The sequence below is a fragment of the Homarus americanus genome, unplaced genomic scaffold (assembly GCF_018991925.1).
Source record: "Homarus americanus isolate GMGI-L3 unplaced genomic scaffold, GMGI_Hamer_2.0 scaffold25483, whole genome shotgun sequence".
Taxonomy (NCBI): domain Eukaryota; kingdom Metazoa; phylum Arthropoda; class Malacostraca; order Decapoda; family Nephropidae; genus Homarus; species Homarus americanus.
In genome coordinates this window covers 7,188,719-7,201,572 of record NW_024726235.1, presented here as the reverse complement: position 1 = coordinate 7,201,572, position 12,854 = coordinate 7,188,719, and the positions used below count along the sequence as shown (strand labels likewise).

Here is a 12,854-nt window from a genome sequence, read left to right as displayed (position 1 = left end):
CACAGTGCCCGACGGAGGGGGTGTGTGGGTGGTAAGGATACATGGCCCAATCACAGTCTGCGACGTCACTGGCGTGAGTCTGACGTCAGCGTCCAGCACCTCGCCCTGCTGCTTGCCTCGTACATGATGGAATTCACTGTGTAAATAATAATTATCTCTTCTGACCGGTGCTGCGTAAATGGCCTTCTCCATAAAAAAAATATCCGCGTAAAACCAGACTACATACTGTACAGTGGTCCCTCGGTTAACGAGCACAATCCATTCTAGAAGGTTGCTCGTTAACCGAAAAACTCGTTAACCGAAACCATTGTTTCAATGGGTTTTGGGGTAATTGGTTCCAGCTCACCGAAAATTGCCTAAATTCAACAAAAAAGGTAGAAAAGTACACTTACTTTGAGGTGTGTATGTAGAAGGCTCCTGGATGATGATGATGGGAATTAGAATGGGGGTGGAGGAGAAGAGAAGACATTGGGGTGGAAGAGAGGTCACCCCAAGGTGCCATTTCACCCATAAAATTTTAATTCTCTTGGTGTAATTCAAGATTATGTTCTTTAAATCAACACTGCACTGCATTATATATTGTCAATGTGTAAAATAAATTTCAAAATGACCAATAATTTGTTTGCAAACACAGAAAAAAGCATTTAGTTGAAGAGTCTCAAGCAAGATGTTACCTCCACTGAAAAGACACAAAGACTGACGCCTGTATGGTGTGTTGGCAGGCTGGATGGCATGTTCATTAATTGTTAAAATTACTAAAAAATTTAATATTAAACTTTTAAAATTATTGAATAGTATAAACTTCCTGATATTTACTAAAATGGTAAGGAATTTAAGCCCTAGAACCGATCACTGTACTGGCGGACTAATACTACAGCTGGTGGACCGCCAAATGCAAGCGAAAACATGTACAGGTCAGCTCGTAAGAAACTCGTTAATCGAGGGATTGCTCGTTAACCGAAGTTAAGAATCTTATGGAAGGTAACTCATTAACCGAAATCTCGTTAACCGAGGGACCACTGTACAAGTGTATAGAGCAGGTGGTAGATGACCAAGACAGTAAATGCATATTTTTGGAGCCAGTAGCACCTAATGATAATGTATAGGGTAACGGTACAGTACATTGATGTTTTGGTTTATTGCTGTTTTGGCAAAAAGAAGATCAGGAAACTCTCTTTAGATAGATGGAAAAGTTTTCTAGGGTGGTAACTAAACTGTAAAATTTATTTTAAGGACTCGTGAGATACAGTGCATCAGGATTTCATTTTTCACAAGAATTATATTTATAAAAAAATTATGTTCTATGTTCTTTTTACAGAATTGCACCAGCAGTGCTACGTCAAGCAACATATGGAACTATCAAGTTTGGTATTTACTATTCGCTCAAACAGATGCTAGTGAATAATCCCAATGAAGAAAGACTCGGCATCAATGTATTCTGTGCAGTCACAGCAGGTAAATTTTAGGAAGTTCTTTTGAGAAACATTGCAATTTGGTTATACCCTGTATATAAAAATAATGTAAACATGATTGCATGAAAAGTCCCACAAAAAAGCATCATTAGATTTTCCATCGCTACAATTTGAAACACTAGAGTGACTAGACAGTCATTAGACAAAGTACATCATCATATGTTGGTACACCTGCTTGCCATATCAGCAACGGAGTAGGATTGGGAGAGGGAGTCGTCTTTGTGTGGCATATTAAATACTTCAGTACTGTATAGCATGAAATCCATTGTCGTGCTGAGTAGAAGCAAGGCATATGTAAACAAGCCACTAACTGATGATTACAGTAACACTGAAATATACATTAATTGGAAGTGTTTCAGAACATTATAACCGAAACTGAGGCAGACCTCAAAACTGACATTTCATCATTCTTTCATTGTAGTAATGAAGTTTCATTTATACAGGGTTTCACAATATGCCTAATCATGTTGTTCACGATATGTCTGATTTATGGAGAGAGAAGAAGCAAATAGTACTTGATGTTAGAGTGAACAGCTGCAGCAATATACAATATATTGGTCTACATAGGATCTACCATGTTACAGTACTGATAGGCAAATTGCATTGGTTTAACACTGAAATAAGGTTTCATATCAAGGGACTTAAAGAAACAGAGCCCCCCACCCCCCCCCAATTGTAAGACATTTGTGGCTATTTTGAAGGCATGTTCACTTGATATTAGGAAATATTCTGAGTTCAATAGTAATTACTTTTTACTTTGCAAAAAGTTTGAGTATTGGAATTTTCTGATGAAAAGGGGGGTCTGGACCCTCAGGATCACCCCCCCCCCTTGGATCTGCTCCTGCTAACCCATCATGATGCTCTGGGTTCGCTCATCTCATTTCACTGTGGCATCTCAGCGTTACGTATAGTCGTATACCCTCATTGTGAAGGGCAATGATAGCACCTTTCACATCTTGCGATGTCTCCCTGATAATTCCTCGCTCCAGCCAATGTAAGATCCTTTGATGACTGGCAGGGCATTGGTGTCCATTTATGACATCCACTCTAATTTGTGTAATATATGATCTGAAGCCTCAGGAGATTCACATTGTTCGAAAATGTATATACTGTACTCGTTCATGCTCAAAGGTCACGGATGTAGAACTACCAACCGTTCAGAAACAGGTTGAGTAATAATGCTCGGAAAGACTCCAATCACATCAAACCTATGGCTAACAATACTTTTTTTTTAGAGACTATACATGACTACAGGAAGGACCCGAGTCCCTTTATTGCCAAGGTTTCTGGATTGTGATCATATCCATGTGTCTCTCTCTCTCTCTCTCTCTCTCTCTCTCTTCAACATGGAGTGTGTCAGTTCATTTATTATAGTGCTTGCTTCCTGTTCTAAGGGTCACTGGTTCATGCCTGGTAGGGAAATGGAGTTAGTCTACAAGTAATGTTTTTTTCATGGGTCATGAATCCACATTAATTACAATGCTGTACTCAAATTTGACAATTTGGAACCCAGCATATTGAGAGTATCTTTGTAGGTAAAATCTTACCATCTAGTACATTATAGTCTGCATTTACGCGGTCAATTGAACCCGTGGAGGCCCATGTAAAACGAGAAACGCGTAAATGAAATAACAGAACATATGGGATTAATTGAAATAGAGACTGGGCCGACCCCCAAACTCCATTTTTTTCGACACAATGCGTACGTTGTAGTAAAAATAACATCTTAATTTTATGATGATATTCACACACAATTAATAATTAAGAGAAATATCAATAATATTAGGTTTTTTAACTCTTACGTTAGAAGAAAAGATGGGTCGGCACACGTGGATGGCGGCTGGTTCCAAGGCAGAGGGCAGATTAGTTGCCCTCCGGTGAATCACTTTCACTACTCGCAGAGGATTGCAGGGCCTCCCAGACAAACCCCTCAAAGTCCATATCCTCACTGTCAATATCACTATCACTGACTTGGGCTGGCTGTGGTTGTGGTGGGTTGCGGGCGAGGAAGTCCTCAATACTACGTTGACGACTAGCATTGATGTTGTCGAGATAGATCTGGATATACGGCTCCATAACTTTCGTCAGATGGTTATTAGACGCTTCATACCAATGCTTGTCTGGGTCGTTGTCAAGGATGAGCTTAATTTTCTCCCCCAACTCGATGATTTCCTTCGCATTATCATGGCTTGGTCCAGGAAATTCAATGTTTTTCTCTGGTGGTGGGGGTCCCGCAGAAGCCGTTGTGAGGGGAATTGCGGGCACGAGAGAGAACTGTATATGCGGACTGAGAAGAATGAGACAGGCCCTGCTAGGTCAGCGACTTATACCCTCTGGTGGCAGAGCACGTCATGTTACATTAGACCAATCACAGTTAGCGGCGGAGGGAGGTAAGGATGCGTGGCCCAATCACAGTCCGATACGTCATATGACGTCAGCGATAACGTAAGAGCGGCCTAATGCGCACCACTCTTTGCTCTGCTTTCCTCGTATGGTCAAGAATGAACCGCGTGGGTAAAAAAATGGCACGGCGGTCTGGACCTCTCCAGCTGCTCGCCGCGTAAATGACCAAATTTACCACTTAATTAAAGCATTTTCATTCTGGCAAGGCACCGCGTAAATGACCGAACACATAAACAAAAACCGCGTAAATGCAGACTATACTGTAATAGATTTTTATATTTGTTTATTATTATGCCCCGTGGCCCTGTACGAGTACAGTATGTGGAATACAATGTTTACATAATCATCAGGAGTGGTGGCAAGTTCCATGGCCAACCCTACAGACGTGCTTAAGGTGCGATTACAAAGTGGACGTGCAGAATTCAAGGAGAAGAGTCTTCCTCAAGCATTCCTCAGCATATATAACCAGGAGGGCATACAGGGTTTATGGAGGGTAGGTCTTCCATTATGAAAGTGATAATGTCTGTAAATTGCTAGATACACTTAAGCTACCACTAATTACATGAGTATTGAGAGGAAGAATAATTTCATGATGTAATACAGCATGGACAAATAGGCTAATTGTAGTCACAGGTTCTGTATAACGTATAATTTGTCTATCTTCAGGGAGTGTGTCCTACAGCTCAGAGAGCAGGTGTGATTGTGGGTGTAGAATTGCCAATATATGATATGTGCAAACACTATTTTATAAAGATGAATGTGCTACCCGACAATGCAACAAACCATTTCTTGTAAGTTATTTTGCGAGTTCTGTACTTTTGTTTGGTGTGTTTTAACTGAGGGCAGTCTTGTAATTTAGAATAAACTTGAGATCTGGGAAGTACATTGGAATCATATGGACATCGGTAACCTATCTTTTGATGTAGAATGAAAAGGGCATTCCACTACAGTATAGTATTATGATGAATATTCTAATATTTTCCCGGTGAGGAAAAGGACAAGCTTCCTTAAAATTAAATTGCCTCTCCATTATATCTAATAGTCTTTTTAACACACTAGTCCTGATGATGGCTATTTGTAGCTCATACAGGTACTGTATTTGCATATATTTACTGTTACAGTATTTCATATCCTTTTTGTCCCCTTTACTAATATTGGTTTGTGGCGTAAAGAACCATTTCTAACACAAATTTCAACTTGTTTGTTTAATATTTCTCGTCCTTTCTATAAAATTCCATGACCACACCTACTCTATAAATTTCTATCTAATTGGTATGTAAATTGTATTTGTCCTGAGTAGCATCTCACCTTGTTATAGGAGTAACTGAATGCCAAATTGCAGTGACTCCATTTGGAAACTGTTTTAGGGTCTGTACCTGAATACACTTCACAAAAACTCTGAATAATTTTTTTTCAATGTTTGTAGTCAGTGGTAATCAAGTCTAGGTGTCTATACTTATCGATTATTTATTCATCATTTTTGTTTTATGGTAATTTTCAATCCTTTTGTGGGGTTTAGTGGTTATCAGGGGATGGCAGCTGTCGAGGCTGTAGGGTCTTTTACAACCTCTCTCTGTTGTCCTCCTTGTTCAACTATAGCTTTCCTTCCTTTTATATTCAAACAATTGCATCTCTTGACCCAGTTGTTCTCTCCCATTCTCTTCACAAGCCCAAACCATCCATCTTGGGCTACCTATATGTAAAACCTTGCCAATATTCTCATACCCAGCAACCCTCTGAACTTTGAACAGGGTTTCATATCTTTCAGGGTTAGTTACTTACTAGCAAGGATTTATTTTAATTTTCTTCTGTTTTATTTGGTACAGTTATTTGAAAGTAAGAATTAATTTTTTATTCTTTAGTACCTTTTCTGGTTACAGTACAGTACCATATTAGTTTTCACTTATCAGCATTAAAATATCCACTAGGAATTGAAACATTCATGGCATAAATATACAATACAGTAATATAATCATATTACCTGCATTATTGATTATTAGTTATATGAAATTTTGGCCAGAGGAAACTGTTAAATCAATCTTTATGAGAATTAGTGCATATTTGTCCATGGCATACAGTACATTTGTTAGAAAATTTACATTTTGTGGAAATTCAAATTTTTTCATGAAGTTGTGGATGACTTCTGTGTTTGCTTGTACATAAGACCCCCAGTCTACATTGTATCACATTGAAATCCTCTAGATTCAAGTGGAATGCCCAAAATTTTGTAATTGTGGTACTTACTGAAAAGTTCTGATGTCCATATCTTATATTTTTAGAATTATAACCAGCCCCTAAATTAGAAAAAAGCATCTGATTATGAAACAATTTGACCTACAGTTACAAACCTGCATGTTAACACTTGACTAATAATTTTCATCTCATAGAATGTAAGATCGAATGAATGATGCTTTTCATCTCCTTAGTGAGGAAGGGAACTAAAGTGAGGTTAGTTATCAAAAGCTAAAACTTAAGTTAATGGGTCAATTTAATGTTAGTATGTTTAGAGTAAATCAGTCAGGCAAGAGATAATGGCAAATGTGTAAACATTGTACTGTATTCATGACCTGGTTTTGTGTGTCGACTCATATCCTTTCCTGGTGGTACGTCCTTGGCGACCACCACATAGTTTCACGTGTGTCCATTCCAGATGTTTCGCAAACGCATGTCCGGGATGAATCAAGGGTCCTTCGGGACCTGGCAACGGATCCCAAAACCCCGGTCCCAGACCACTTACCCGGCACGGGTCCCCAGTCCCGGAGGGACTGTGGGGCCCTTAGCTGAGGAACCGCCATGATTCTCGGGAGTGACTTGTCCCATGTAACGTTGAGAACCTGACCTGTATTGTACCATCTTCATCACTAGTGCCTCACCATCACCATCATTTTCATAATCACTTCTGTGATTCCCTCTAACTTGCAATGCCAACTTCGACTACTGCTCATCCATTTTGCATTAAATTTCTTAACCTGGAAGATTGTTCATGGTACAGTACTAATGAAATAAGCCCTTGTATTGTTTATGTGTGATATACAATGATCTAACCAAACAATTATTATCTTGTAAATACTGTACTGTACTTCAAAACAATGTGAAGCTTTGAATGAAAATGTAACATTAATTCCTTTAAGAATATCCCCGAAGACATGCCCTCCCTCAGTAAAGGTATATATTTTCATTGACAACTATTAAATTAAATTTTACAGGTATTTGAACTTTTGTTTTTCAAAGTTCAAAGGTTGTAGCAATTGTATGAAAGTTTACAGTAATATAAATGCACCATATTGTGTAGTAGTTTAGTTGATTTTTCTCTATGATCTATACACTCTCTGTACCTTTACATCATAATTTCTCATTTCATCACATTTTCATTTTCATAATGAGTAACTTATAAAAATATGGAAAATCTAAGGTTACAGTATATTTAATTGGTTTGAGCAAATTAAGTACAAACATCTCACTGGCTGATACATTTAACTTTGTTTCATTTGCAAATGCTCTTCTTATTTTTAGGTATTTTTTCACTGATAATTATGTGCTTTTCCATAAGAAGTGCATGGACTCATTTATACAGGCACACATTGTCAACTCAGAATTATACAAATTCATCAACAGAATTGAATGAAGATTATTGAATATATAGTTTTAAAGAGCATGTTGTCAAAGGAACTTCACTAATTGTACTGTTTATATTGTGAATGCATGCTTTGGGCACTTTTTTTTTTTTTTACTTTAAAATCAGACAGTGAGAAGTTACCAAGTTACCATTAATCCAAATACTGTGTATAAATAAAGAAAATTTGGAAAGCTCGTGTCTTTAAAAGGAAAAATGGGGAAAGGGAAGGAAATACCAAATAAATACATTATCAAATGGAACGGAGGTGTCAAGCAGGTAGTTGAACATTGAATAAATGGTATAATTTTCTCATGACAGATCGAGCTTCATATCAAGCCTAGGAGGTGCCGTTGCCTCGACGCCACTTGATGTTGTGCGAGTGAGTGTACAAAGAGTCTTGCATAATTTATAAGTGGAGACACTAAAGTCATGTTTACCTGTACAAATCAAGAATTTAATTGTCTTTATATTATTTAAATAGCTATTAGCCTTGTTATTGATGGCTATACAGAAGTTGATTGAAACCGCTTGTATTAGTTTTGTTCATGATGGATGTACATATACTGAATTTGGTTTATGTATGACTTACAGCATTTTCCATTTGTGCTTAAGAGTAAAAAGATAATCATTTTTACAGACAAGAGTGATGAACCAAAGGAAATTGAAATCTCCTGCACAAGTTAGTGGTAACGGGGCAGTGTGTACTTCAAGGATTTATTCAAGCACTCTGGACTGTTTAGTACAGGTAGGTATAATTTCATATTCTCCAGCCTCTTTATATGAGGCCGACATAAATCTAGGAACATTGTTTACTCCTTCGTCACACAGGTTTCTGCTGTTATGTGAATTTCATAGTTTAATTAAATGTCACAGGGAGCTAAAACAGTACTTCAGTATTGTTATATAAGGGTTAGTTTCAGGAAGATTGTTTCAGTGAGCTTTATGATCACATTACAGGGACCCACTTAGTAAATACTCAATTTCTCGCCTGGGGCAGATACTATAGTGTCCGAGTGATACCCAAGCTAAAAAATATTGGTCTAGTAGACAGTTTGAAGACAATTTATTGACTAATCTATTAACATACAGAGAGGCAGGGCATGTAACAAATTCACATTTTAGTGGTTCTTTTTTATTATTGTTTATTCCCCTGATAGTGTTCAAAAGCAGTCAATTTCATTTGTAATTATTCCTTCATTCAAGCATAATGTTGCTTGAAGAATTGAACCAAATATTGTATGACTAAAAACTTTTTCTTCAAAGCTAAGATTTTAAAATAACATTCAGGTTTAGTTGCCTAATGCATACAGGTATGGGACTATTTATCCTGCGTCCCGGTATATGGAACGCTCCAAAAACCGGCTATGTTCTGGAAGAAATTATTTAAATTAGCACCAAAAGTAATTCCTGGGCCAAGTGGGGATATTTTCAACCATTCCCCATAGTGAGCTGTATGTTAAGTTGTGGACTAATAGTTTTTTCAACTCGTAATTTGGGGTAGATTCTGTGTATCTTATTGTCTTCATTTTCTCTCCTTTCTTACATTCATACTCAATCATGCATACAAAAAGTAAAAAAAAAAATAATCATAAGGATTAAAGTATTTTGCAACTAAAAAATTTGGATTGATATGCATCCAGAAAGTGCAAAAAGAAATAATTAACATAAGGGATAAAGTTTTATGAATCTTCAGGTGGCGAGTGTGTAGAAATTGGAGGGTTGCTAAGGCGAGTGAGTATCGAGTGACTGTGATACATTGTGTGCACAAATCTTATCATTTTTGCTTTTTTATGCTTTCATTATTACTACTGTACTGTATACTATTTATATGTTTTTGATGTATATATGCCGATGATTTGAATTAAGTTTTAATGTAATGGCGTACATTTAAGCTACTTTCAACAAGGTACATAGGAGAAGTCGCACCATAACAGCCCCTTGAAAATCCTAGTTGGCAACTCTTTTTTTTTTTTGGCCCCGCCCTATTGGACATCTGGCTTCTAGAATACATAATTATGAGGTCTTTACATGCTGATTAAAGATCTGGGCTCAGAATAAAAAAAACATGGGTAATATGTGTTACTTAACAATCCTTTAAATAATTACACATTTAGAATATTTCAAATGTCATTATGCTGTGCCCAAGTTTTAAATTGAGTTAATATTTAAGCATGCGAGTTTTCACTTAACGGGAAAAAGTCATTAGTTGCCCTAAAAATACCCGACCCCTTACATTATGGCACATGAGGTCATGACAGATTTTGTTCAAATTTCATAGAGGTACTCTTTTACATGATTATGCGTCTTGGTTCAAAACTGGAACATTCAAGTAATTAGTGTTAATTAATGATCATTAAAATATTTAAACCTGTTCAGAATATTTAAAACCTCAATAAGTGTCCATAAGTTTTAAATCCCCTTTATATATATTTTCTTAAGACTAGCATTGAAGCATGTTAATTTTCACTTAATTGAGAAAAGTCATGACACTGTTATGTATGAATCAAGCCACCTCACATACCTGCCAACAATGATTATTGTCACTTGTCATGACTCGTACAACTCTCTATTATAATCCCATTCTCATTGCTGACGTTCTGGTAGAGATTCAATTACCCGGGATGATTTATACGTCCATGGTGTGGGTTTTCTTGTTTATTGCACACACAGTTAACCGCCAGCAATACAGCTTCCCAAAAATATATGTACAGTACTGTACAGACACAAACTTGTTTACTTATGGAATACAAGCGTCCAACAAAATAGAATTGTGGGAAGGCATTCAACATATAAAGTTATATAAAATGAATAGGTTGCATCATAGCATCCAATCCTACAGACAACATTCCTCTAATGGCAAACCAAGATATTTGAATATACAGTATTACAGACACCCTGAAAATGTCTGATCTTATTACCTTGTATTTCAGCCAGTTACAGAGGGTTTACCATGCATTTTTGGCCTGGCATTCCAAATTACAGAAAAAACCCTATCCAGGAATCCTGGATAAATGGTCTCATACCTGTAGACATTTTAGAGGCATTATTTAAAATGTCAATTATGCTAGGCTTCCGTTGTATACTTTGAGTGAATAGCTTAGTTTATGTACACCACTACCCCTAAGGTTGCAAACTACACACAGCAATGGAAAACTAACTAGCCATTGACAATAAAAATACTTAAAATAATGTTTTTATTTTTTATTTATTTAAAGTTTGGTGCCCTGAAAGTGTGTGGGGGGGGGTGTCATGATTGGCTGCACACACACTGAATACTCCTTAATGTCCCAATTAGTATGTGTGTAAAGTTTCAGTTCTGTAACTGCATCTGTTTTGGAGCTATGGCTGGAACGGAGACAGACGTGACCTTTTATTATTATAGTTGTTTCATAACTGGATAAGTTGTTGGTTGGATGTAATCAAACACATTTTCCATGGTAGCATGTGTGAATCATTGAACCGATGGTTTGTTAACTAAATGCAAGATATAGAATGTAATTTTTTTTTTCTTTCTCCAGACAGTAAAAGCAGAGGGACCCTTAGCCCTGTACAAGGGCTTCATCCCTACATGGCTCAGACTTGGGCCATGGAACATAATCTTCTTTGTTACCTTTGAGCAACTGAAGAAGTTTTATTAAGTTTATCCGTGCTGTACGTCATCTTCTGAATTCAGCTTAATTGACGAACTCATCTGTCTATTCAGAAGATCACCTCAGCATCAAGATCTACCAGGCATTTAATCAGTACTGCATTAAAGGTCCTGTAAAAATTTTCATATTCTTACTGTTTTAAATATAAAATTTTTCGTGATACATGGGACTTCCCAATATTTTTTTCCCCAAATCTAATAAGATTTGATAATCATCACAAATGAATGTTGATATTTGTGAAAAGGAAAAATGTAATGATAAGCAAAGTGCTCCAGTTGGGAAGGCCTTTATTTCCTTACTCTTTTTTTTTTTTTTTTTTTACCTTGGGGCTCAGAGCTGGTTCTTCACATTTATCAAGTTCTTGACAATCTTGGAAGAAACCAACCTGAGAGGATCTCATATTGTTCATGAAGTAAGTCCTATTTCACTTCCATTTGTATATGATGCATTGAGTCATCATCATTTGTGTTTAGTATTATTCTTTGTTATAACCAAAAGTATAAGATGTCAAAAATTTCTGGCATGACCTGTTCATCATTCCTGCAGTGAAAATATTCCATCAGGCTTGAATAAATGCATAATGCATTAATGTGATGAAAGAAATTGTGTAAATTTAGGGATAAAGTGTATATAAAACTAGTTTGATGAAATGAATTGTCAAATTCACAAACAATTGAGTATTTCATATATTACAGTTGTTGTTCTTGGACTATGTGTGGCAATGCCATTTTGAAACCAAAGATCTTGGTGGAGATTAAAGTGGCAGTTATTATATTGTCAACTGTATTTTTTTTAGACAGTGAGCATGGAAATATTTATTACTTGTCAAGTTTTATAGTTATTACACTTAGTACAGTAAATGTATTTTAGTCTTTAAATTTGGCTTATCAATTTTTACATCTTTGAAGTACTCATACTAAAAAAGAATCATTGGCTGTAGAAAGTAAAATGTAGCTCACTCCTAAACTCTGCCATAATTGACTGCAGTTGACAGCATCTCTTACATGATGCTGAAATGATCTATTTTTGTAAGGTGTGGGTGACCTCAAATGCAGATATGGTGCAGTGATTTATTGTGGTACGTAAGCAATTTAATCTTGCAAAAAAGATCTGCCAATAAATATTTACCCAAATTTCAATCTAAAGTTTGAATGTTGTACTTGTGATCTTTAAATATGTAAGACTGTTTGAAATTTGAATGTGAAGTTTGGGGGTTTCCAGTTCTGCCATGTTAAAACATATAAAGACCAGTTTCCTTAAATACATACTGTACTTGTTTGGGAATGAATGAGAGTAGAAAGGTGCAAGTGATACTGAATAACTTATTCTTCCAAATAAAATTTACAAACCTGAAAGCTGTATTCTATTACCTTGAATTTTCACTCCTTTTAACTACTCCACATGGATATCAAGGTCTTTGTTGGTTTGAACATAGTATGCACAGCATAATTGACATCTTAAATATTCAAAATGCATTTAATTATTTGAAGGGTTATTAATTAACACTAATTGCTTGAATCCATGGTGCCTATTGGACTGAAGGTAACCATCAACCTCCTACCCAGAGGTGTTCCAAGTGTCACCACTGGGGCCCTGTGGCCCAAGTATGCACCTCTAACAAGCCGTGGTGTGGTCTCTGCCCACGACAACATGCAACACACAGTTACTCAAAGGGGAACCATTCAACAGAGGTAATAACTGCAAAACAGTTTC

General features: G+C 36.6%; 1 protein-coding gene across 1 annotated transcript in view; it reads left to right on the top strand.

Annotated features, from left to right (window-relative positions):
- Positions 1-12,496, top strand: part of LOC121865496 (mitochondrial uncoupling protein Bmcp-like) — a 41,974-nt gene extending 29,478 nt beyond the window's left edge. The window contains exons 4-9 of the mRNA XM_042365004.1: positions 1,319-1,455; positions 4,226-4,368; positions 4,542-4,666; positions 7,810-7,870; positions 8,129-8,236; positions 11,010-12,496. Of these exons, the coding sequence (XP_042220938.1) occupies positions 1,319-1,455; positions 4,226-4,368; positions 4,542-4,666; positions 7,810-7,870; positions 8,129-8,236; positions 11,010-11,129 (694 nt within the window). The 3' untranslated portion in view covers positions 11,130-12,496. The remainder of the gene's footprint in view (positions 1-1,318; positions 1,456-4,225; positions 4,369-4,541; positions 4,667-7,809; positions 7,871-8,128; positions 8,237-11,009) is intronic.
- Positions 12,497-12,854: the final 358 nt, after the last annotated feature.